This window comes from Notothenia rossii (genome assembly GCF_949606895.1).
Source record: "Notothenia rossii genome assembly, chromosome: 1".
Taxonomy (NCBI): Eukaryota; Metazoa; Chordata; class Actinopteri; order Perciformes; family Nototheniidae; genus Notothenia; species Notothenia rossii.
This window is the reverse complement of record NC_136912.1, coordinates 4,731,431-4,757,688: the sequence shown is the minus strand read 5'-3', so window position 1 is coordinate 4,757,688 and position 26,258 is coordinate 4,731,431. Positions and strand designations below refer to the sequence as shown.

The window sequence follows — 26,258 nt, the reverse complement described above, 5'->3', positions numbered from 1 at the left end:
ATGAAACCCTGAATGAGCATTTCCACAGCAACAGCATCCCATAATTTATTGAGGTCCACATGTCCATCATAGTCTTGGGATGGTCTCTGAATTTCACTGACTGTTATATGAAACATTTGTGATTATCTCAGATAACTACATTAGGACAACCATGTATACCCTGCTATCATATGATTTTACATGCATAAACAAATTAACTGACAATAACAGTATATGCCCAGCATGGTATTTCAAGGCACAACTTGCATAATGTTGATCTTATTGCAATTCAGACAGCAAAAAGTCTATATGTAATATTACGGCTGATCCAACTCACCTGGCATATTAAAGACACCTTTCTTGTGAAGGTCCATCACAACAACAGGTGGATGGTATCCACATGTTACACATGCATAAATGTGATCATGGTCAGTAAGGGCTCACATAGGCATGGAGAACCCTTTCCTTGCTGGTCTCCCTTTAAAAAGAGATGATCTCAAGGAACCAATCTGGTTAAATAAAGGTTTGAAAGGAAATGAAATGAAATGAAAAGACACTTTCTCTGTTGTCTCAATCATTTCAATAACTCTGCTGACAGCAGTATGTGTCTGGAAAGATATTGAGAGAAATACAAATGTCAATACACATGTCAAATATCAGTTTGTGACCCACATTAATGCTAGATTAACTAATCAATACCATAACATTCCAGTTACTTTTCTGTTTCTGCCAATGTACTTGTTATAAATCATCTTTACTAAAGTTCTATATTTTATTTAGATTATTGTAACCTGAGATCGATCACTCTTTCCATAACAACACTTTCTTCACTGATGTTTGAGTTACTATGGCTTTCTGGCTGAAAATGGGGATTCGGGTAATAACTAATAATAACAATACAAATTACTCAAATGTATATAGCGCCTTTCATAAACCCATGGTTGATTTAACAGAGGGACAAACACAAAACTCACTCTGGGACAGAACACACTGGGACTACAAATAAAAAAATAATTTGGGAGACAGAAGGCAGACTAGGCTAACTGAAATCAACCAAGGTCTATCTTTGAATTTATTTTTACATGACATCCTTCAGTAAACACAACTCATTAAGTTCTAAATCTCCTCACCTGCATTCCTTATCGTCAGGCACAAGTGCAGAGAAAGGATTACGTGGTCAGCATAATTGTGGAGCCCATCCTCCCACTCCGGGTACCTGAACATCAGGCTGCATTTTTAAAAAAAAATCTGTATACGCCTAAAAATAAAATGTCAACCCAAAATATTACTTGCCATCCTAAGGATACCAGTGAAACTATTTCTTCTTTTATTATTTGTATGTCTGAATCATGGACATTAAGATCATACAAATGTTACAAGCTAAAATCAATAGAACAACTGTGCTTTTAATGACCTTCCGCCACACCTGTGGTTGTGAGAATCCTGCTTTTTGCAGTGATCAGCACTGGATCACTTAGAGGGCCATTGCATTCCTTACACCTGGCTTCTTTGGGAATGAGGTGCTTCAGGTGAGCATCTAGTGCACTGGCATCTCTTGACTGCTGGATGGTAGCCTGTGGGAGTTCTGCTGGAATGTTTGTATTACCCGATAGGTAGTTTAGCATCCGCTTGAAGCCAGTCTCACTAGGTGGATAATGGTCCTCTCCTGGTTCACTATCCTGCTCAGTGAAAGTATTTGGTGGAATGGATTCTTCAATATCCGTCGACGTCTTAACTTTCTTGAACAGTTGTCTTCTTGTGGCAAAGAGGTGCCATTTCCCGATGGCTTTATGGGTGCATGATTGCCTTGGTTTAGCACAAGGACAATGCCAGCTGTTCTGCTTGCTGTCGTAAGCAACCACAACCCTTCCCAGCCTACTGTAGTATCAAGCCTATACCCTTAGCCTCTGCCTCTTGTTGCCACTGTAGAAGACTGGCAGGACTCCTGGACTGGCCAATCGTCCTCCTCGGCCGCAGTAGCAAGAGCGTCCGCTCTTCGGGCGAGAGCTGCGTGCGCGTGCTCCGACCCCAGGCAGGATTCGCATTGTGAGTGCCGGTCATAACTCATTATGAACCCCGTCTGGCATGAGGAGCAAACTCTAACACAAACCTGTGGTCTCATGTTTAAGGACCTTTTTCGAGGTGGCTCTTAAAAGAGCCTTTACTCTTTAGTGTCTCTACAGTGCTTCAGTACCGGGGTGCTGAAGAAAAGAGGGAGCAGATTGGCGGGCGTCCTTCCTATTTATACCGGAAGTGAGTCCGAAGGTGGGGCCCACCTCGCAGGTGGTTGTGGACTACATGTGTTTTCAGTGCTGCGCGGGTGCGCAGGGGATTACCCAATAGATAATTATACATTTAGAATCAGATTTTGAAACAAGTGAGCGGTTGGGAAAGTCACACCGCCATGGGGAACAAACAGTTGCTGACGTGATGTTTTCTTCGCATTCTCAGGCATTCCATAAGGAGGGTCAGGAACTCACGTTTGGGACCACCAGTGTCCACTCCATCCTCAGTGTGTCCCTCATCATCAGTGAACTTAACTGACATGAGAGGGGCCGAATGAGGCACCTTTGAAGCCGCAGATTGCTCCATCCCACACATTGGCTCTATTAATATTGAACCTGCTGCAACAACAATTAATACCTTTCCTCTGCAGTTTGCTCCATTTTGTCTTCTGGCTCAGACTGGCTATCAATGATGATAGGTGCATACACATTTGTAGTTGCTGCACTGAGAAGACAGTTGAATAATTACTTTCAAATACATAATATATGCATGACAGTCATATTTACAAAAGGATGTCGATCCTCTTCCTGTTTTGTTTTTAATACATTGGGTTCTAATCTGACAACAGCACTTTAGTCATACTCCTGCAAAATCCTTGTAAACGTTTGAAACGGATGCAAGAAACAATATCTGATCTTTGAAAAATATTTGTGGGTGTTTTTCGTATCGTCTTCACTAAGATGTCAGATGTTGTGGGTGTCATTTGGAAATGTTTAAAAGTGTAATTGTTCTGCTTCCTGGCAATGTTACCCACTGTGATTGGAGGCTATACAAACAAACACATGTACAAATAAAGATACACACCACACAACTGTGTCACGATGCAACTGTCAACCTTGTTTACCTATAGAAGTTGTTCTGACCCGGGGCAGACTGGACCTCTTCCTGGAATGGGGTTGGTTTCTATTTTTACCCAAGAAATAAGTCCAGTTGATCTAATGACAGTGTCATTAGCACACAAAGGTATTTATTGATTTCATGATCACAAATTCAAACCTACATGGTATAATTACATTTTGAATTAGTCTTATCTGATCAGAGGTCTGATATAGGTAAACGAAAAATATATTCAAACTACTGTACTGTTAAAACATTCTGCTTCTTGTGGCACAAAATAATATGGTGACAATGCTTTATTTTACCCTGGCTAACTGTTGTCCATTTGTGGAGTGCTCACTTTGTGAACGTTTGGAATGTCTCACCTGCATACACACAAATGACTGACTGAAATAAAAATAAATTCACTTTAATTAAGAATAAATGCCACGATAAATCCACACTGACCAAGGTACATTATATTGTTGACCGTCCTTTAACTCTCACATAAGGATTTACATTGGGGCACAATAAACCAACTCCTCTCTGCACCTATAATATATCTATATGATGTCAAGATTTACATTTAGGTGCACAATGCTGTCTCTTCACTTGCAAGCTTTTTTACCAAACAAACTAACGCTAGCTGGGTAAATATGACGCTCTTTGTATAAAAACAAAACAAAACTTACCTTCTTATATGTCGACTTTGTCCACTTCCATCAACTTTGTTTCCTCCGGCTTCAATTTGCCTCACTCTCGTTCGTTCTCTCTATGTCTGGTATTGTGTGTTTTTGGGTTTGTATGTGTTTTTGACATTGCATATCGTTTTTGTATTTGCAGCGTTTGTTTTCGGGGTTTGTGTGTTGTATTTAGTCTGCATCATTTCTGTAAATGCAGCGGTTTTTTTGTTGTATTTCTTTTCAGGGTTTGTTTGTTTTTCATTTAATTATTTGCAGCTGTTTCCTGCTTATGTATGCGTTTTTGGCCGTTGTTCCGCGTTTGCACCTGCCGGCCACCGTATGTCTGGTCTGGTGGAAAGACTTTATAAAAGTGTGATAAACAGTAAAATCCAGAGGGAGGCAGTGATGCAACACTGTTGAAGCAAACAGCCGTAAAACACCAAAGAAGAAGAAGCAGAGGAAGTGCTTTTATTTTGAAAGGAGTCTGTGTTCCCAGCCTGCATTGCGCTTACTCGCAAACATGGTCGATAAATGAATGGAAGAAGCTGTTAATGGTTCAAAATCCGGAATAAACTTCTTATTAATTCATGATTTGAAGCACCAGGAATTTAACATGTCATTACCCTGAAGCAAACTCGCTTCAAGTCGGATAAATAAGTGAGTGTCACCTGAATAACTGCTGTGGGTTGAAAATGATTCAGTAAAACATGCTAATGTCAACTGTAAATATTGCACTGTTAGACCAACATGTGATCCAAAAACGCTCTTATTTTGGTCAAATCCATTACTTTTCTTTGCATTTGTTTTTATTTTGCAAGAAGAAATGCTTACCTGGATTATACTGTAGTTTGAGTAACGTTAGCAATCAGTCTGTCCTCAGAGCTTTGTTGAACAAGTTGTACACCGGATATAGTGCAAAAGGAGGTTTTATAGCTATTATTATGTCGTAGACTTCTGTACACCCCCTCATCAATATGTTTACTACTACTGTTTATTAAAAATGTTTCTCATGCTAACACACAGTTGCAATGTTGTACACATGTGTTATTGTATGTCTTTCTCTTCTTTATGTATGACTTGCAGGTGCAGTATTTTTTCTATGCATTTGTTTTCTGCTCTATATTTCTGTTCTTGGCTCGTGCAGTATTTTGCCTGTATGTGTGTTCTCTCTCTCAATATGTTCATCACGCAAACGGACATGCTCTTTGTAAATAAATAACCTTAAGATAAAACCATATTCTGATTCTGATTATATTTATAATCTGTCCCCCCAGGTAACGTGATGTCGTTCCCGGAGCCCAGACCTCAGGTTCCTCAGCTCCCTCAACACCTGCTGAGGAGCATCGACTGCCAGCAGGGGGCCGTCCGGGCGGTGCGCTTCAACGGTGAGACAGAAATATCATACTGATGTTCAGACTGTTGGGGTTTAAACATCAGTCAGATAAGATACAGCTTTATTTATCCACAGAGGGTCAATTTGGTGCAGCACTAGCGAAATAAATAGAACAATAGAAGAATTGGCGTACACTAAGGCTGGATGATTTGGAAAAGTCACATTATTTTTGACTGATAATGAAATTGTGATATGATTCAAGATCAATCAATCAATCAATCTTATGTATATAGCCTTTATGTATATAGCCCAATATCACCAATGTCAGGGAGGCGTGTGGCGTAGTGGATTAGTGCGTTGGTGTTCGTATCAGGGGGTCACAGGTTCAAACCCCACTGCAGTCAGCATGTCGTTGTGTCCCTGAGACACTTCACCCCAAAGTGCTCCTGTGGGGATTGTCCACAGTACTGAGTATGTAAGTCGCTTTGGATAAAAGTATCTAACAAGTGTCATGTAATGTAATGTTACATTTGTCTCAGTGGACTTCACAGTTTGTACAGAATATCAATACGACACCCTCTGTCCTTGGACCCTCACATCGGACAAGGAAAAACTTCCAAAGAAACCCCACAGTCAACGGGGGAAATGCTATAAACCTTGGGGAGAGCAACAGACGTGCAATAGATGTCGTGTGTAAATTGAAAAAATAATACATTTACAACAACAGCAGGAGCTCCAACAAGCTGTGTAGGACAGAGAGTGAATACACAGACTATACAGAGATGCTGTATGAGAAACCAATATGAGTTTGGAACATTGAACAATATAAATGTATTTGAGTAGACCTCAACAACGGAATCATGATCAGGAGAAATGGCCATGACATGGGACCTTTAAGAACACTATAATAACATATAAAAAAAAAAGAAAAGAAAAGAAAGCAGAATTTACATTGATATAGAATGGGAATACAATATAAAATATGTCCATTTAAAAAAAACCTGGCTGGATGATTTGGAAAATAAACATTATTTCAACTGATAATGAAATTGCGACATGATTCCCAACATCAAAGGGTTTATCTATTTTGAGTCATTAGCTTTTAGACATTGTGCAATTTGTGAGCGTGAACCCTCTGTGAGTCTTGAGTCGTCCACTAAGAGTCTTTATCTTCCCACCTCTGTGTGATGTCAGCTGACGGGAACTACATTCTCTCCTGCGGCAGCGACAAATCTCTGAAGCTGTGGAGCGTGAGTCGAGGCACTCTGCTGAAGACGTACAGCGGACATGGATACGACGTGCTGGACGCTGACGGGTGAGAGAGTCTCTTCCACAGTGTGGCAGGGAGGTTTAATCAGACGTATGCAGCCAAAATGCATACAGGGATTCACAAAGCTTGGAGTTATGTTCAAACCAATGCAGTGAACGTTATGGACTTCTAATAATCAAGAAGCTTGGCCACTCTGTTCACTTCCTTTCTTATGGTATATGACACCGTATGAAACAAAACAATATATCTAATCTAGGCACTGATAGTCTAGTCTGATAGTGTAAATGTCATTCCTTTATAAATGCTTTTTAAATAAATCACTTATAATACTCCAGAAGTCTGTTTTCAGTGTACATTATGGGTTATCAATACACGAGAATATATGAGGAAATATTATTATTTTGTATTTTTTACGCAATGATACCCTACTGTTTATTTTCAGGCCTGTTCAAAGTTTAGAAATGGGGTAGGTAATTCACTTCAGAAACACTTTGTGTTATATTCCATGGAATGCTCTTAACATCCTGATAGCAATGAATATATTCAATGCTTTGACAATAAATCCATAAAAATATTTCATCTGTGGAAGCCGTGGCGCTGTAAAAAGCACGACCAATCATCTGAGCCGGCCCGGCTAAAATAACTGGATGGCCTACCTGCCTGCAGCCTTCCATCTGTGCACAAACTTATCTCGTGCCCTCATTGGTCATGTGCGCGTTCGTGTGTGTTGGAGGAGGGGCTCTGGAAGGAAGTGGCAGATTTTTTACGGTTGTGTATTTTCAAATTCTAGCGCACTCGAGCTGGTTTCTCCATTTTTACCTCCCCTACCTTTTAAGAAGCCTATTTGCACTCTAGATGCAGATGGATTTATAATACTGTTTTAAAATGAAGGCCACTGTAAACCATATTTCATTCAGTACTGTACCTTTGTGTAGTTTATTTGATCAATACACAGTACATTAAAGGAGTGAGTGCAGTAAGTTAAGAAGCATTTGAAACAGTAAATAGCATTCTGTAAAAATAGCAGACCATCCTTTCCATTACTTTATATTTACAAATGTTCATTAGATGGTAATCTGAATGAATAATAAGATAAAGGTGGTGATCAATTTGACCTGGGGGGTATACTACCAAGCAGGATTTTCTCTTAGCTGGCTAACCTCAGGGAAAACTCGGGGTTTCCGGTCCTACGAAGCTGGTTCTCTTTTTAGCAGGCTAGATCTCCATGGTAACTTATGCTGAGCGGCTAACCTGCCCCGGAGCAGGTTAGGTTTCAGGCTAAGAGCTCAACTCAGTGAAATCACCGCCTGCTGACCAATCAGAGCTCAGTGTGCGGAGCTTAAAGCGATCAAGTCATATTACAGGAGAAAGGAAATACAGAAAAGCTGCCGTTGCAGGAAAGACGGCCGGCAAAAATCACCGACTGTGTGAACGTGAACATTAATAGAATATCACCTCCCATCTTCAGAGCAATCTGACTATTATAACATTAGCGTTAAGAAAGCTTAATTAAATATCTGCCACAACATAAGTAACCGGATCAGAGTAACATTAAGTACAGTCCGCGGCATATCACATCATAATGTATCATATATTTCCTTATCTGAGTCAGCTGAGCCGTATCTGGCCGTGCAACACTCACAGTGTCACATACTGGATGCAGAAGTATTATTTTAAGCAACACATTAAGTTGACGAAACACTCGAGTCAAATGTAATGAAAGTCAGATCCACTCGTGTCTTAGACGGGGCAGTGATATCATAAACCTGTTAATGTACGCATTCAAACACTTGTTCTGTTACCAGCTGTATTCACCTTGCAGGTGCAGCTATGTGGCTTTGATCCTGGATAAAGTGTTTAAGTCATGGATGTTTAAAGTTTAACTTCTTCATATGTCTAATATTTTAGTTGACTTTCATTCAGGAAGTATGTCACTACGCTGTCAGTACGCTTCTCCATGTTTGTGATTGGTCGAATGCTCCAAATACCACCCCTTTCATGTGAACGCGCACCTAACTAGATAGGACACGGCTGGCTTGAGCGATCCACTTGATAACCCGCGTCGTAGTACCGCTTAGCGAGAGCGCGTGTGTTCTGGATTAGGCCAACCGGCTAACTCAAACATATCCAGGTTAGGTTGAACCAGCTTCGTAGTACAGGCCTCTGGACTAAAGTGGCGACATGCTGCATGATTCATCAGTAAAAGTGTAAATAAATAATGTGTATTATTTTTCTTGTTTCTCCAGGTCCTTTGACAACAGCCAGCTGTGCTCCTGCAGCTCTGATAAGTCGTTGATTCTCTGGGACGTCGCCACGGGACAGGTCACTCGTAAACTCAGAGGTCACGCTGGGGTCAGTCTGAAACCGATACTGTACTTTAGTTTGGTTTTTGTCGTTTCTATTAAACTCTTTTTAATGTTTGTTTTCACCTCACTGTCTTACAGAAAGTCAACTGTGTCCAGTTCAACGAGGAGGCGTCTGTCATCTTCTCTGGTGAGTCTTTGTGTTAAACACCTTGAATGCACAAAACATCTTTCAAATGTGTGTTTTATTGGATTCATTATGTGTAACTTCTTGCCACTATAACATTGAGTTGTTTACGTAAGTGTCTTTTTAAGTATTTATGTTAAATTGAAACCAACTCATCAACCCGAGTACTGATCAGTAACTGATTCTAATTTTGTTTTTCAATGGGAACTCACTAAAGGGCCCATGTCATGCTTTTACGGTTATTCCCCGTCCCCGTTTTTCTGTTTGTAAACGGTCTGCAGAGTCTCAAACCCTCAAAGTACACCCTGTAGGGAGTAAAACTCTAACACAGAGAAGACCTGTCTATGCTGCCCCAGAACGCCTCGTTGGACATTTCTCTTTTTCCATTGTTTACTTCTTGGGTATAGTGACGTAACGAAACGGCCAAACGTAACGGCTCGTCCGCGGAGCCGTTACGTTTGGACCAATCCGCGGACTTCCTCACACACACGCAATCGGCGGGACGTTGCAAGGCTCGCTGCTGCGAGGAGCGGGACAGTGTGAGCTGGCTCACTGGTGTGGGGTCGACGAGACACCGCAGAACTCAGCCTGGGCACACACACAAACTCCCAGCCAGGCTGCGGGTGTGTGTGTGTGTGTGTGTGTGTGTGTGCCCAGGGTGAGTTCTGTGGTTTCTCGCCGTCTCGCAGACGAGGCCACTGGGCTCACAGGGAGGGGGGGGCAGGAGCTCCAACAAGCCGTTTAGGACAGAGAGTGAATACACATACTATACAGAGATCAGTGTTTCCCCTAGGTTTACTGCTTTGGGGGGGTGCTGCTTGAGTGGGGGGGGCTGGTATTGGGAAACTAATGTGAGTTTGGAACATTGCACAATATTAATCTATTCTAATAGATCTCAACAATGGAATCATGATCAGTAGAAATGGCCGTGACGTTTAAATCAACCTTTACTTATAATCCATCGATCATTGAGACACTACCCTCATTGATAAAAACATCGAGTCAACAATAAATAAAAGCAACACCAACAAAGAGTTCATTCAGTAGAGACTTCGAGTTAGTTTAGTGCGATTTCCGTGTAAACAAAGGGCAATATGTATTAAACTTTGGGGATTAGACCCCATCGTGCTGTGATGGATTTAGGGGGAGGAGTAACCGACTAGGAAAGGTGGGGGCTTGCTAATTGAAAGAAAGGGCGAGTGAGTGAGAGAGGATTTGTGAATGAGAGTGTAAGAGACAGGCTTCCTGAAAGTGTGTGTGTGTGTGTGTGTGTGTGTGTGTGTGTGTGTGTGTGTGTGTGTGTGTGTGTGTGTGTGTGTGTGTGTGTGTGTGTGTGTGTGTGTGTGTGTGTGTGTGTGTGTGTGTGTGTGTGTGTGTGTGTGTGTGTGTGTGTGTGTGTGTGTGTGTGTGTGTGTGTGTGTGTGTGTGTGTGTGTGTGTGTGTGTGTGTGTGTGTGTGTGTGTGTGTGTGTGTGTGTGTCCTCCAGGCTCTCTTGATGGGACGGTTCGTTGCTGGGACACTCGCTCCAGGAGGTTTGAGCCGATCCAGATTCTGGACGAGGCTCGAGACGGCGTCAGCAGCCTGAAGGTGGCTCAGCACGAGCTGCTCACCGGGTCAGAACACAATCACTTCCTGACATTAAATACAGTTCATTTGAAGATTGCATCGATCTTACATCGTCACCGTGGCTCTGTTTTGAAATATCCTCCTGTTATTGTCTCACGTTCAGGTCTGTGGACGGCAGAGTGCGGCGCTACGACCTGAGGAAGGGACAGCTGCACGTGGACTTCATCAGCAGTGAGTCATTCATGATGCATTCCAGCATTCACCTACACTACAACATGCAGCACTTGTAACTGTGTGTGTGTGTGTGTGTGTGTGTGTGTGTGTGTGTGTGTGTGTGTGTGTGTGTGTGTGTGTGTGTGTGTGTGTGTGTGTGTGTGTGTGTGTGTGTGTGTGTGTGTGTGTGTGTGTGTGTGTGTGTGTGTGTGTGTGTGTGTGTGTGTGTGTGTGTGTGTGTGTGTGTGTGTGTGTGTGTGTGTGTGTGTGTGTGTGTGTGTGTGTGTGTGTGTGTGTGTGTGTGTGTGTTGCAGGTCCCATCACATGTGTGTGTTTCAGTCAGGACGGTCAGTGCACTCTGAGCTCCAGTCTGGATTCTACCGTCAGACTGCTGGACAAAAGCACCGGGGAGATGCTGGGAGAGTGAGTCGTGTTCACTCTCATCAGTCAAAGCTAGGACCTGTCCCTAGTTGCTAGGCGACTTATGCTTATGAGGCGGAAGTAGGAGGCGTCTCCCACTCATGTCCAGTGGGTGACAGGACTTATGAACACATGGAGAAAATAAAGTGGCTTCACTTGCAAATGTTATAGGACATGGCTACCAATTTTATCGTACATGGAGAGTTTGAAACTGTGTACTCTTCCCGAACTGATTCCTCTTTTTGTATCTTTTATTTTTTAAACTGAATTACAGTGTAACACATATTAACTATAGCCACTCATGACCAATGTTGTGCTGGTTACTGAAAACCAGTAACTAGTTACCATTACTAGTTACTTCATTTCAAAAGTAACTCAGTTACTTTACTGATTACTTACACTGTGAACAGTAACGCATTAGTTACTTAAACAAAGGGCTCCCATTAATGCCCTTATAGCCTTCATTTCAGAACTGTTACTGCATTGGAGAATAATACAATCTGTTGATCAAGAAATAGAAATAGTAGAAATATCCTGCATGTGTTCTACAACATACCGTGCAATGGCTTCATTAACTTTTCCCTGGCTAGCAGTCCCTCGGTTCAAATCCAGCCGCTGTTGCTCAGGTGGAGGTGGAGTGGTGTCGGATGAGTCTGGGTCTGTGGTCTTAGCTACTAGCTTCGCCCCAGCATGTTGTTTCTGAAGATGTTTCAACAGATTTGAATTGCTGTTTTGGGCAGTAGATAGGATCTTTGACCCGCCAAGACACGACTTACATTTAACTAAAACGTTCTTTTCTTTGTGCTCGACAAAAGTGAAAGAGTGAGAATATCTCCAGGCGGAGAAACTCGACTTGAGCGCCGCCGCCGCTATGATAGTCTGGTTAGTAAACACAAACACGCCCACAGCGCGTCTCCGCATGTGACACAGGAAGTATCTAAGTACATTTACTCAAGTAGTACAGTTCTCATCTCTGTTCGCCTCGCTGTTGGCGCCGCTCACCAACGTCTGGGAGCCGAGACTATATCAAAAAAAATAACGGAGTAAGGCACCATGTAGTAACGGTAACTGAGTTACTGAATTTAAAAAATAACGCGTTAGAGTACTAGTTACTGACAAAAATAACGGCGTTACAGTAACGCGTTAGTCCTAACACTGATCATGACTAACATTTATCTCTACCTTTTTTTGTGTTTTTTGTTGTTTTTGTTTTTTGTGCTGTGATTTCAACCACCTGTTTGTCTATCATTTTAAATGTGTTTGTACTATTAATCTAGTCTTATTCTGTAGGGGGGGGGGGGGGGTTTCTCCTAGTAAAACAAATGGACAACCTGCACACCTGTTTTTGTTGTCTTTGTCACTGTATGTGTTGTTTAAGAAAAAAGAAAATACAGTTTAAAAGTAAAAAGTTCATGTTGTCTGTTTGTCCGTCCCTCAGGTATACAGGACACAAGATGAAGGGCTATAAGCTGGACTGCTGTCTCTCCGGTAAAGATACTCACGTGCTCAGCTGCTCAGAGGACGGACACGTGTACTGCTGGGACCTGGTGGAGGTACGCTTTCATTAAGCCTCATTTTAATAGATAGAATAGAGAGCCGCAGTGACGCGTCCTAAAACCCGGAAGTAAACTCCTTCTGGTTCCTTCGACAAAAGAGCAATGGGATTTCTCCATAGGGTTTAGGAAAATATCTGAACTAAGGTCTGTGGATGAAACACATTGAAGAGACGGATCAGGTTTTGTTCAGTTGGATAATCTCCACATGTCTACCATACTTTTATAATTTTCAAATCATAGATAGATTTATGATTAGAAAATTATAAAAGTAGGGTAGACATGTGGAGATTATCCGACTGAACAAAACGTGATCTGTCTCTTAAATATGTGTGGAACCCATGCGCAGCTTACTTCCTGGTTTTAGGACGCGTCACTGTGGCACTCTATTAAAGATAGGTTTGCAGGGATGAAACCCTCTTGAATGGTCACACATGCAGAGCGCACAGCACACACAGTGACATGTGTCCTCTGCTTTTTACCCAGCCTAGTGCTAGGAGCAGGATTACAGTAGGGTTTAAAGTGGACCTATCATGCTATATTTGAATAATATAGTGTAGGACCATACCTATATAAGGCATATTTATACTTTTTATTTTTCAAAATACCAAACAGATCATGCATTTGAGCCATTCCTCATTTCGCTCAATTGAACACTGTCTTTGCATCATGGGCTGATTCTGTGAGAACAGCACCATCTACAGGCCTGGCATATGTACTACAGCGTCTCCAGCGCTTTCCAACAGCAATGTCCGTGGCTGTCTCCTCCTGATTGGTGGAGTTGGCCCAATAGCCGTAGCGCCACTTCTGTGACGTCATAGAAGTGTTCAAATCTGGATCAGTCTGTATCAGATCCGTTGCAGCCCCTTTTTAAGAGATTTGGGTACGGAGGAAAATAGAGAGTGTTGTGTTTTCTGACTCTTGGTGAGTTCCCTGGAACACCGGGGACACATGTTCATGTATACAAGACGTACAAAAGTGCATTTTGCATGATTGGTCCCCTTTAAGAATAGTCATTTCAAGACACTTTTCACAAAGAGGTCTGTGGGTGATCTTGACCAGGTCCTTTTTTGCCCCTTTGACAACAAGCTGAGTGCCATTTACTTCTATTATATTGGAGAGAAGGCAGACCTAGCACTATAGTTGGAAGAAGAGTGAACTCTCCCTTTTAAGTTGACACAAAAAATAGCTAGTTAGTGCAGTATTCCGAAATGAGACTCAGAATCAGATTTGAGATAAATGACACGTGTACTGCTGGGACCTGGTGGAGGTACGCTTTCATTCAGCCTCATAGTGCATTTTATAGAATGGGTTACCTTTAGCATTTTACACAACCTTAACTTATAAACAGTAGGGTTTAAGAATAGTTATTTTAAGACATTTCATTTCACAAAGAGGTCTGTGGGTGATCTTGACGAGGTCATGATTTCACAATAAAAACTGAGTTTTTTTAAATATGTTGTTTTTGCCACTTTGACAACAAGCCGAGTTTCATTTACTTCTATTATAGTGGAGAGAAGGAAGACCTAGCACAAAAGTATCGTAAGAAAAGTATGTCTTTTGATTTTGGGGTGAACAAAAAATAGCTAGTTGGCTCGTAGTGCAAATCCTTGTATTTTCACTCCAAAATGAGATATTTATCCACCAAATGTTTGATAAATAATGTCTAACCTTATGTTAGAAACACACATTGTTAGCGTTCTGAAAACATGTGTTGTGTGTCTTCCTGCAGGGATCTCTTTCGCTGAAGCTTCCTGTGGGGAAAGCTGTCGTCCAATCACTGTCCTTCCACCCCACAGAGACCCGCCTCCTCACCGCCATGGAGGGGCGTGTCCAGGTGTGGGGGGCGGAGCCTGAGGAGGAGGAGGAGGAGGACGCCATGGCCACAGCCACGTAGAGGTGGAGGAAATATGAGTTTGCATCGTGAGAAGATTGTATTTTCTATCATAACAATTAAATACTCAACTTTCAACACCATCGACCTCATGGTGGCATAAAAACCTCTTACTTCCATGTTTAGTTTTTGAGTCAAAAGGCGTCGTTGGAAAGAAATAAGAATATTCAGAAAACATAAATCTGAAGTCTCAAAAGCAGTGTCTCTAACCTTTTAATTGGACTAAACATTGTCATTTTTTTTTGCTAGAAGTGAGTAACTTCAGATATCTCGATGATCTCATTGGTTCATTTCTTCATTAAAATGTAATTCTCCTAAGATTGAAGCTATTGCTAAACATAGTTTAATACAAAAACTACAAAGTAAAAACAACTTTTTAGAGGCTTTGGTTCACAAATGTACAGAAAACATGACCTGGATTTGGATTTAAGTGGATGATAGTTATTTGAACACGACTTTGATTTTTGTCTGTGTGCAAAACTTCTATTTTTGTACAAAACGTTAAATAAACCTGTTTTTCATGTCATTTCTCTCTTTATACTAATCATACTAACACCAACACTGTTCTGTACAAATGTGTCTTTATTAGGAGCTGAACACACAATGAACATATTACAAAATAAGTTAATCAGCACAACAAAAGAATGGCAACAAATAAATAAATAACTTATCTTGCATAAATACATTTTTTTTAAGAATCTGTCTGAATTTTAAAGAACTTCACTCAGCTGGGTTTGTTGTTTGTACGCAGCTTCGTACATTGAATCCATCGTTTAATAACCCCACAATTGCACTTAAGAATCCAAATAAATACAGTTTATTTACAAAAACAATCAAGTAGCTTGTAGTTGAATAATGTCTCGTTTCAGTTTCACCTTTCTGTCAGAAAACTAGTATCGTAATAAGGCAGCTTGCATTTGCCGGGCTCTTTTCTAATAACTTATTATATATTTATTGCCAACGTCAGACAAGAAAAACTCCCTTTACTCTGCAAACTGTTCATGAACTAAAAAAAGAGCCATATTTTCTGCATTGGGAGTACTTCTTTAAAGCCTGCAACCGCCAAAGGTCGTAAACTTCTAATCCCGTTGAGGCCCGTTAGATCACCAGCTGAAGTCAGAACACTTAAATCAACAACCCTGGATGCATGAGGTCTCACCTACAAGTGAGAGGGGAAATAGCTTAGAAGTTTGCTCATTCATTTTGACATAAATAAGCTCCCAAGAACAGGTTTCAGCTGTCATTTAGGGACACAACTCATCATTTACAGACACTATGATACAAACATATCCTCACAAATTGTCCCAATGCATCCCTTTCCCCTCGTTTAAAGGTCTCTTATCATGCAAAATGCACTTTTCAATGTCCTTTATACATAAATATGTGTCCCCGGTGCGTCAGGGAACTCACAAAGTGTCAGAGAACAAAATCCTCTCTCTTTTCGTCCGTACCCAAATCCCAACAAACGGGGGAACAACGGAGCTGATCCAGATTCGCTGCTGATATGACGCAATATCGGAAATATGGACTGGCTTTACGCTCACGCTAAATAGCATGATAGGAGATGTAACTTATAGTAGGGTTAAAGAATAGTTATTTCAATACATTTTCCACAAAGAGGTCTGTGGATAATCTCATGATTTCACAATAAAGACTTTGTTGAGTTTTTGTTAAATGTGTCCTCACAAATGGTCCCAATGCATCCCTTTCCCCTCGTTTGAATCATCAATTAGCATGATAGGAGACCTTTAAAGGACCAACCCTAGATTCATGAGGTCTCATGAGTGAGAGGGAAAATAGCTTAGATGTTAGCTCATTCATTTTGACATAAATAAGCTCCCAAGAACAGGTCTCAGCTGTCACTTAGGAATACAACTCATCATCACACTGTGATACTCACAAATTGTTCCAATACATCTCTTTTTAAATGACCCACGCTCAGCCCACGCAGCTGCAGCCGGCGGCCGACAGCTTCTCCACCTTGTGCCAGCGGTGGGAGTTATCGAGGAAGGCGATGTCCTCGTGCAGCGTGGGCCGGCAGCAGGGCGCGTGGTGGTGCTCCCTCACATCTCCGGGCAGCACGCCGCTCTGCAGCAGGTTGCTGAGCGTCAGGTCGTGGTTGTTGCGAGCGTGAGGGCACGTCCCGCTGCAGTACTTGAAGAGGACCGTCTCGTCCGAGTCGTAGCCGAGGCCCAGGTGCCGGACCTGAAGCAGTACGGAGCGCAGGCCGCACGGTGAGGCCAGGGCGGAGCGGCGAGACCGGGCCGGGACGAGGGGAGCGGGGGAGGGTTCAGAGGCTAAGAGTCCAGATGCTCCGAGTCCAGAGGCTCCGAGTCCAGAGGCTCCGAGTCCAGATGCTCCGAGTCGAGATGCTGCGAGTCTAGATGCTCCGAGTCCAGAAGCTCCGAGTCTAGATGCTCCGAGTCCAGAAGCTCCGAGTCCAGAAGCTCCGAGTCCAGAAGCTTCAGCAGATTCATCCCCGTTGTGTGAAGAATATGCTGTTTCTTGTTTGTGATCTGGAAAAGGAAGAAAGTGTCAAATCTTATGAACAGAATTCAATCAATCACATTTTATTCATATGGCGTAATCAGGGCCGCCCCTCCCTACACGCAGAACACACAGAGTGCGTAGGGCCTCATCTTATGCGCAAATGCGGTGCAATAATGCGCGCCACCATTTCCCCGCAGCGAGGCTCCGGTGCTAAAAGTTCACGAGCGTGCTCTACCGCCCCCCCCCTCAGCGGTCGCGACACGTGAGTGACGAGTTGTGTACAGACCCGGGGGGCCTCATAACACAATCTGACGTAGGGCAACAAGTTGGCCAGGGGCAGCCCTGGGCGTAATATCACAAATTACACATTTGTCTCAGGGGGCTTTACACTATGTACAGCATACTGTCTTTGGACCCCCACAGCAACGGGTAAAAACTCACAAAAAAACACAATTTAGAGAGAAACAAAAAAGGACATATTCTGCTCATCTTCACCCTCTGTCTGAAACCAGAGCCCAGTCTGCTCTGATTGGTTAGCTGGCCGCCTCTGTTGTGATTGGTCAACCTCTTAGAGATGTCCCGCCCCTCAGCCTATCACGTACAATGTGTTGGAGCACTAGCCAATAGAAGCGAGTGTGTTACATAGCGATGTCACTATGTTCAAGTAAACAAAGGAGTCCAATGGAGGCATCTCAGGGGTGAGAGAAGCTCCCTCTGAAGGAACGCAGGAATTTAAGCCTTTGCAGACCATTTACATGCACACAAACCTATAGAACACACTACAGGGAAGGGGAAACGGACAGACGTGCAGTATGTTTTTATATTTTAAAGATAACAAAATACAAAATAGACAAATCCAAATGACAAAACGGTTAAATTCCCTGGTAGAAAATATATGAAAAAGCAAACAATATCAAGCTTAAATGCGGGTAATTTACACTCAGAACCACTTCTTAAGATGCGAAAAAGTCAAAAAGTATATATTATTTCCATAAGCCATATCTAACACATTACCGGTACTCTCAAAGCACGATTTTAGCCAAACGGTCACAGGTCGTGAGCCTCCCAAAAAGCAGAATAAGGCCTCTTTAAAAAAGCACAGACAGACGTGCAAAAGATGTGTATCGATAAAGTTACAACATAGACAATCAAAATGACAAAAAGTTAAATTCCCTGTTAGAAAATTAATATCAAGCTCAGATGCGAGTATTTTACAATCAGAACAACTTCTCAAGACGCTGAAAAAGTCTACATTTGTGTCTCGAAGCCATATTTAACACATTACTGTCAAAGCAAGACTTTGGCCAAACGGTCAGAGGTCACGACCCTCCCTTCAGATTCAGAATACCTTTATTAGTCCCACAGAGGGGACATTCACATTGAGCGAAAGACAGCTTAATGTTACCTAAGTGGCATGCATTAAAACAAAAATGAAAGATAAAAAAATATATATATTAAAGATTAAAAAAAAGCTAAATTATAATAAAATACAATTGACAAAAAACACAAAAAAGTAACCAACCAGGACTCACCAATCAACGATGGCAGAGAGTGGCCCTCGCCCCTCTGGACGTAACACAGAACCAGGATCAGCTTCAACAGGACCCTCATGGCTGGAGTCTGCTCTCCGTCCGCTCAGTCAAACAGACACGTGTGTGTGCGTGCGTGTGTGTGTGTTTGTGTTTGCCAGCGAATGTCTGCGTGATGATGCTTAAGATGCAGACGACCTCCAATATATAGCCCTGGGAGATGAAGGGGGGTTGAAGGGATGATGAGGAGGTGAGAAAGGGGGGAGACAGACGTTAACCCGTCCCACCTTAACCTGACAGGAGCGGGCGCTTTACCCAGAATCCATCCTGTTCAGATTATCTAATTGGTGTAAATCAACGGTTTATTGTCGACTTTCCCCCCAGATGTTTTTCCAGAGGCCCAGGTGATGGTGGATTTGTGGATTTTGCTGAAGTTTTGGGGCTTCTTAAAAGCTCCCAAGGAGTGGATAATGGTGTCTCATCGATGATGCTAAATGATGAATGAGTCAGTAGGGTTGGGAAAATACATTCTGTTACGATTACTAATTTCCTGTAAATATAATCGGCAACCTAATCTGAGTACACACCAAGATATTTAGGATCAAAGATGATTGTATTAATAGGAAAATATGCCTTTCATTTATTAAGGATTGTCACTTTTGGATAACCTCTGTATCAAATGCAATGCAAACAAATATAATAATAAGAGAAAATAAATATCAATAAGATATTTTTTACTTATGTGTATTACAACAGAACAATGTGACCTTAGACAAGAAGAAACCAAGCTATTTAGGATCAATGTATAGGAAAACCTGCCTTTTATTGAGCATATTCAGCCTATAGACAAACAATGAAACACATGAGCACATACTACAGTTTAACAAAGAATAAAGCACAGTTAAGCTCACACACACTATGTTATGAACATATAGGTTCACCTGCTGAATTAAAAACAGAACAAATGAACCAAAGAAAGTGAAACCCATGAAGTAGATTCAGGCAGTAGGAGATTAGATTCACACTTATTGCAAGTATTATACAGTAGAGAACAGAACATTACAGATTACAGAGAAGATATAACATCTGATCCACTCAGAATTTGTATAAAAAGTGAGAAATCTGAAAATAAATCGAAACTTGGAAAAAAGTCAGATGTTGTTGAAAAAGTCAGATTTTTTTCCAAAAAGTCATAATATTGTCAATAATAATAATAATAAGTCAAATTTTTGAAAAAAAGTTAGAATTATGAAAAAAGTCAAAACGAATTTGACAAATAAAATCGACATTTTGAAAAATAAGGCAGAATTCTGAGAAAAAAGGGAGAATTTTGTAAAAAGATCAAAAGTAAAAAGGGATTCTGATAATTTTTTAAAGAAGATGATTAGGGCCACGTGTAAAAAGTGAAAATTCTCAAAAAGCAGATTCAGGCAGTAGACGTATAGATTCACACTTAACACACGGTAACACACGGTTCCATCACGGCGAAGCTCGCGCGTGGGCGTGTCTGGTGCGCGACCAACAACCAATTACATGAATCATTAATTGATTGGCTAGCGCTTGTACTATGGTTTGATTGGCTAGCGCTTGTACTATGGTTTGATTGGCTAGCGCTTGTACTATGGTTTGATTGGCTAGCGCTTGTACTATGGTTTGATTGGCTAGCGCTTGTACTATGGTTTGATTGGCTAGAGCTTGTACTGGCATATGATTTGATTGGCTGAAGCTTCCGCCGAAGCTTGAAAAGTTGAACTTTTCTCAACTTTCAGCGCGAGCAACGGAGGCAGAGCGACAAGACGGAACCACAATGCAGTTCGGCAAAGCTTGACGTCACCCCATTCAAAGTGAATGGGAAGCGTCTCCGTTGAAGCACGCGACGGAACCGTGTGGACGGGCCGTTAGACTTCAGAAAAGTTTACAGCTTACAGAGAAAAAATAACATCTGATCGTTTTACAACAAACACTATATGCTCTTTTTTAACCCTTCTAGTTTTAGAAAGGTAATCTGATCACTTTTGTTTAGATGAAACCGCCCAACCTGATTACTTTATCCTCTCACTTGTAATCCACTATTCCCCGATCCTATGAGTCAGTAGAAAGGCAGCCAGACTGATATGAAGGAGATCCAGGACATTCATAGACAGAACTTTTATCAAATAAGCAGGAAATGATCCATGTAGGAAATGTAAAAGAACGATGAGTCATCGAGGAATGTCTTAAAATAGTCGCCATCCAGCTTTTTCTTATCCTAATGTCCGAGGATTGATAAAAGAAGAGCCAAAATGTGAAATATGTAAACGGTTAAACAGCAGAAAACGAAAGGCAGAGTTATAATTAGAACTGCCAGGGCCTGTTCCTGCAGACATTCCTCAATGAGTGACTCTGCTCCATAAACCGAGGGATTTCATCAGCAATGTGTGGCTGACATGTAGAATATGTAGAATATGCATTATGTAACGCTCACAGGGCCCGAACAGGCAGTGAATGGAATTTGGAGTTGCATGAAAGTGCATATTTGGACGCTGTTTTCTGGTGTGGGTCAAACACATCAGTGAACGTTATTTAGCAACTGATATAACACTGAAAACATGAACTCAACCCAAATGAATTTGTTGCTAAACATTGCGATCAGTCGTTTCCTGCCCTACTCTTTATCTGACTGTATTTCTGTCACGGCACGTCCACACGGCACGTCTTCAACGGAGACGCTTCCCCTTCACTTTGAATGGGCTGACGTCACGCTTTGCCGAACTGCATTGTGGTTCCGTTGCGTCGCTCTTCCTCCGTTGCTCGCTTCGAAAGTTGAGAAAAGTTCAACTTTCAATGTCGACGGAAGCGCCAGCCAATCAAATCATATGCCAGTACAAGCTCTAGCCAATCAAGCCGCGTGCTTGTGTGTCCGGGGCGGGAGATTACGGCCCTACACACGGAGGCGTGCGTTGCCGCTTCAACGCTTCTGCCCATTCAATTTGAATGGGGTGACATCACAAAAATCGCCAAATTGCATTGTGGGAGCAAAGCGTAGCTTCTCTCGCGGTGCTCGCTGCAAAAGTAGAGCAATGTTCTACTTTTGACGCCTCGACGGAGGCGTCAGCCAATCGAATCATATGCCAGTCCAAGCTCTAGCCAATCAAACCGCGTGCTCGTGTGTCTGGGGCGGGAGATTCATGTGATTGGTTGTTGGTCGAGTTTCAGCCTCCCTCCCGCCGGCAAGCGACAACGCATGCCGCCGTGTGTAGGGGCCGTTAGGGTTAGGTTCTTGGTTTCATTATTACCATCATAATGTATTAATTACACAGCTTCTTATTACTCATTTACCAATATTTGTACTGTAATATAAACAATATTTAATGTACTACAATGTGGCCATTTATACTGAATGTTTGTATGTGTAACATTTTTCTATTTTATTTTACTTCAACCTTTTATATTTAGATAAATATATTTATTTCATTTTATCTGTTTGTTGCACATTCTTACTTTAGCTTCATTTGCTTATGTACATTTTTCTATTCTTTTGAAAAACTTATCTTTAATTCTGAAATGGAGCAACTATCACAAAACCCAATTTCTCTGGGATAAATAAAGTAATTTATTTCTGATTTAGAAAGGTATAATTTCATTTTAGTGTTAACATGCAACCACTAAGCACTAAATCCTGCTGAGGCTGAGAGGAATAACATTTCAGGTATTTTATTAGTAACTAAAGTATTGAACATATCTGATTTTTTTTTGGATGACTTTGCAGGCGAGTCAGATCGTTACCAAAAGATGTCAAAATTCAACCTGAACATGAAGGCAGTTATAATCTTAGTTTAGAGAGTTACAAACACTAAACACAAAGTACATCTGAGAGTGATATCAACGGCTTTTCAGATGTTTTTAAACCAAAGTTTGCACTGGAATTTTGGCCTGATGTCAGGATTTCACCAACATCATTTATAGAGAGTGTTTAAACCAAAACAATGTCATCATTCTTAAGATTCTTCAGTCTGAACAATGGGGTGGATTCTCAAATACACTGACAGAAGTTTTTGTGTTCAGTTTCCTGTTTTATTGTGACATTGATTTGCTCCTGGTTTCTTCCTTCCTGTGTCTGATTGCCTTGTGTCTCACCCCCCCTCCCCAGCTGTGTCTTGCCTGGTTATTGCCCTTGTGTGTTTTTAGTCTGTTGGGTTGTCGATGTTGTTCCCATGGTTGTTCTCTTCCCTGGTTTTCTCTCCTGGTCTTTCGTCCGTCCTCTGGATTTCCTTCGTCTCCCCTCCTGTGTCCTCCAAGTCCTCCTGGTTTGTTCTAGTTGTGTTTGTTACTTTCCATTTTGTCCAACCTCGGCCGTTTTTGTGTTGTGCCTGATTTTAATTTAATAAAAGCTTGCCTGTTGTTTACCCTCCCATACCTGCCTCCCCTCTTTTTGCTGCTCTTGGGTCCTGCCTCACGAAACCCTTACAACAGATCTTCTGCCCTCGTGAAGATGTATGCGCTAAATGGAGATTGCTCAATGTATTAATAACTAAATTACTTACATTTTGGGGATATTGAGGATAATATTTACTCAATCAAGACGATACAAGTAGTTATGTCAGTTGTTGACTGCATTGCTTTACCTTAATGTTACAGTTAATGTACAGGTTGTATTTAATTCCTAATAAGTCATGTTTTAACCTAGACAAACAGTAAAACAAGCGAGTCAATCATTATGAAATGAATACTACAAAGAAGGCATGATCTAAATACCTCTACTGCATTTTGTTCATACCTGACTCCTAATTTAGTTACACTCAGACAAGAGGAGGGTGTCAAGTGAGATTTAAAGAGTATTTATTATATTTAAACAGTCTCATTTGTTACAGGTGTGTTCACATGAATTACAAAGGAATCATCCCTAAAGTCTGAACAAATATTAAAGTCGTAAAATTCACTGCCAGGAATTTCAATAATTCTTTCAAGGATAAAGTTATTCAGACTGCACTAAATCTGACGTAGAAATGAAGAATGACAGTGTGTTTTAAGTGAGCTCTTCAGTTATAACACAGTTACACACTTACCCTCAATACTTTTCTTTTATAGAAATAACTACTTACTTTTCTCCTTTTTGAATTATAATTGGAAAAACTATATTTTAAATTCTCAAAAATAGGATGTTTAAAGATCTCACGGAGTATAATAATAAAGATTGAGCGACTTCAACAAACTCACACACTCATGGCCCCTCGAAATGACCGCAAAGAGAGAATCAACAAGATGACTGAAACAATTAAAAAGAGACAAATAACACACACAAAGAGTACAAAAGTAAATGCAAATAAACTACACAGATATGCTTAACTACTATAGACAAATACTAACTTTGAGATGAATAAAACAATTACATAAGTGACAAAAAACAACAAGACAGAGACACAAAAAAGCAATTAACAACTACAGAAAAAACAAGCAATTACAACCGGTTCAACTCAGAGATGAAAGCTTCTAAGAAACGGGCAACTAATTGTGCACAGTTTATTGCAATTGTATGGAAATTGAAATGATGGATTATCCAAATTTCAATAAGCTAAATATTTGGTAAAGAAAACAACATGGGAAAAAAGCTGATTGAAGTTTGTGGAGCAATGAAATGTCCAAACCTACAAACAGTTCTCTAAAGGTAGTCGTAGATACTCTTAAAAATAATTTATATATATATACACCATATCATATTTGTCCATCATAATGTGAATAATGCTTCATGAATTCAAAAACATTGCATATATCGCAATCTCCATTTTATTTCTATTGTTATTTATTTGTTTAATTTGTTTTATATATATTCATGTTGCACTGTTAAAGGAGCCACTTAACATTTCATTGCCATATCTACACTGAAGCTACGGTTCACATGATGAATATTCCCAATTAGTAATTTTTTTCAAAATCATCGAGGCATACTAACCATTACAGTTAAAAAAATACAAACCTAATGATCAAAACTACAGAAATACAAAACTCTGGTGCGGCCTTTGTGAATTTCAGTGTCCACGAGCCCATTGTCTCATAACCGACCCATCAACGCATAATCTTTTAGGAAAGCAAAAGTCAACCTGCCAATCTACTGAAGGTCTTTGTCACACCCAAATGCTCTATAGTGGACTTTCTAAATGGCCTAGACTAATGGACTCAGACGACATACTGAGCACGACGCGCTCCTCATTTCTGCAGAAACAATAATCAAACGACTTTCTCATGTGTCGACCAGCGTAATTTAGGAAATATAAAGATTCTGCCGTCCATAAACAGGTGAAATGATTCTCACGGAGAGCATCCTTCACACAAACAAGGAGAGGAAAGGTCAGAGGGCCGGACACATTCCTTCCTCCTCTCAGAGAGACGGGAGGATGAAGAGAGGGATGAGAAGGAAAGTGGAGGAGGTGGAGAAACAAAGTGGAGACACCGCCATCCCATTGGAGCGCCGCCTAAAGAACCAGTCTGGAATTCTGGGATGTCAGGAGACAGGAATGGAGGGAACGTGGCAGTTGTAAACCAGGTGTGATCTGAAACCTGCCTGATGATGCTCCAAAAAGCCCAGTGTTCTTTTGATCACACATTTAAAACAACACAGGGCACCTTTGGTTGGATATTAGTCAATTTAAGGTCTCAGATTGTATACAATGGGATTAGTTATCTATATGTTTATCAATGGAACATGTACAACTCAAATAAAAAAAAATCTTCAATAAATAATCATAAGTAATTTATTTTGAAATAATGACAAAAACAATTTAAGATATACAGACTGAAAAGATGTAGGCCATGCCTCAGCATATTACGTCGCATACACACTATAATGTTCATTCCTCAGGTTTATATTTCTTTATCATATTATTTTTATATATGGTTTCAAATCCAGTATATTGATTTTACAATCTACTAAACTATTCAACAAATGTCCTTTGACTGTTAAACACCTTTGCTCTGCATGTCAATCTGGATGCAGTCTGAAAGCATCTATCTTTTGACTTCACAAATGAATTGTGCTGTTTTTAATTCCACTAAATACATTAGCATGTAAGTAATGTGTTGCTTGGGTTATGAAGCTCTGTTTGCAATTATATTCTAAAATTCCCCAAAACACCGCAAACAAACTCTGAACACGTTAACGTTGTCAGATGGAAACACAGAGAGCAAATATTTAGTGACCTGTCGATCACAAGACGAGGAAACCAACCGTAAAGCATACGCTACCATCATGCTGAATAACCATCATGCTGAATAACCATCATGCTGAATAACCATCATGCTGACTAACAATCATGCTGAATAACCATCATGCTGAATAACCATCATGCTGACTAACAATCATGCTGAATAACCATCATGCTGAATAACCATCATGCTGAATAACCATCATGCTGAATAACCATCATGCTGACTAACAATCATGCGGAATAACCGTCATGTTGAATAACCGTCATGCTGAATAACCATCATGCTGAATAACCATCATGCTGAATAACCATCATCCTGAATAACCGTCATGCTATATTGAAGAAGACTTCCCTATTGACTGGGCTATAAACTCATCAGTTAAATGTCTACTGCTTTTCTACTGAGGCAATAAATCAAGTGAGATTCAAGGTAATTTTCTCATAGACTTCTATACAATCAGACTTCTGTGGAGCCGTACTGTTATTATAAAAATAAAATACTTCACTTTTCAGAACAGTGTATCAGTGCTAGCCAAACACCTGTAAAACTGTCCA

At 40.9% G+C, this 26,258-nt stretch overlaps 3 protein-coding genes across 3 annotated transcripts in view; 1 reads left to right on the top strand and 2 right to left on the bottom strand.

Annotated features, from left to right (window-relative positions):
* LOC307045261 (B-cell receptor CD22-like) overlaps window positions 1–2,024 on the bottom strand; it is a gene marked incomplete at its 5' end in the record, with an annotated part of 35,989 nt that extends 33,965 nt beyond the window's left edge. Inside the window, 2 exons of the mRNA XM_079690795.1 lie at window positions 1,406–1,658; window positions 1,878–2,024. Of these exons, the coding sequence (XP_079546921.1) occupies window positions 1,406–1,658; window positions 1,878–2,024 (400 nt within the window). The remainder of the gene's footprint in view (window positions 1–1,405; window positions 1,659–1,877) is intronic.
* Window positions 2,025–4,178: 2,154 nt separating this feature from the next.
* wdr83 (WD repeat domain containing 83) lies at window positions 4,179–15,029 on the top strand. The gene is made up of 10 exons (XM_079684037.1): window positions 4,179–4,421; window positions 5,039–5,149; window positions 6,292–6,412; window positions 8,614–8,719; window positions 8,812–8,860; window positions 10,344–10,470; window positions 10,587–10,654; window positions 10,951–11,059; window positions 12,495–12,609; window positions 14,342–15,029. The coding sequence occupies exons 2-10, from the start codon at window positions 5,047–5,049 to the stop codon at window positions 14,504–14,506; spliced, it is 963 nt and encodes a 320-aa protein (XP_079540163.1). The 5' UTR covers window positions 4,179–4,421; window positions 5,039–5,046; the 3' UTR covers window positions 14,507–15,029.
* A 1,412-nt stretch (window positions 15,030–16,441) lies between these two features.
* Window positions 16,442–18,604, bottom strand: LOC307045252 (uncharacterized protein; the record flags this gene model as incomplete). Its single annotated transcript, XM_079690784.1, has 2 exons — window positions 16,442–17,019; window positions 18,526–18,604. The coding sequence occupies 2 exons, from the start codon at window positions 18,602–18,604 to the stop codon at window positions 16,442–16,444; spliced, it is 657 nt and encodes a 218-aa protein (XP_079546910.1).
* Between the last annotated feature and the right edge of the window lie 7,654 nt (window positions 18,605–26,258).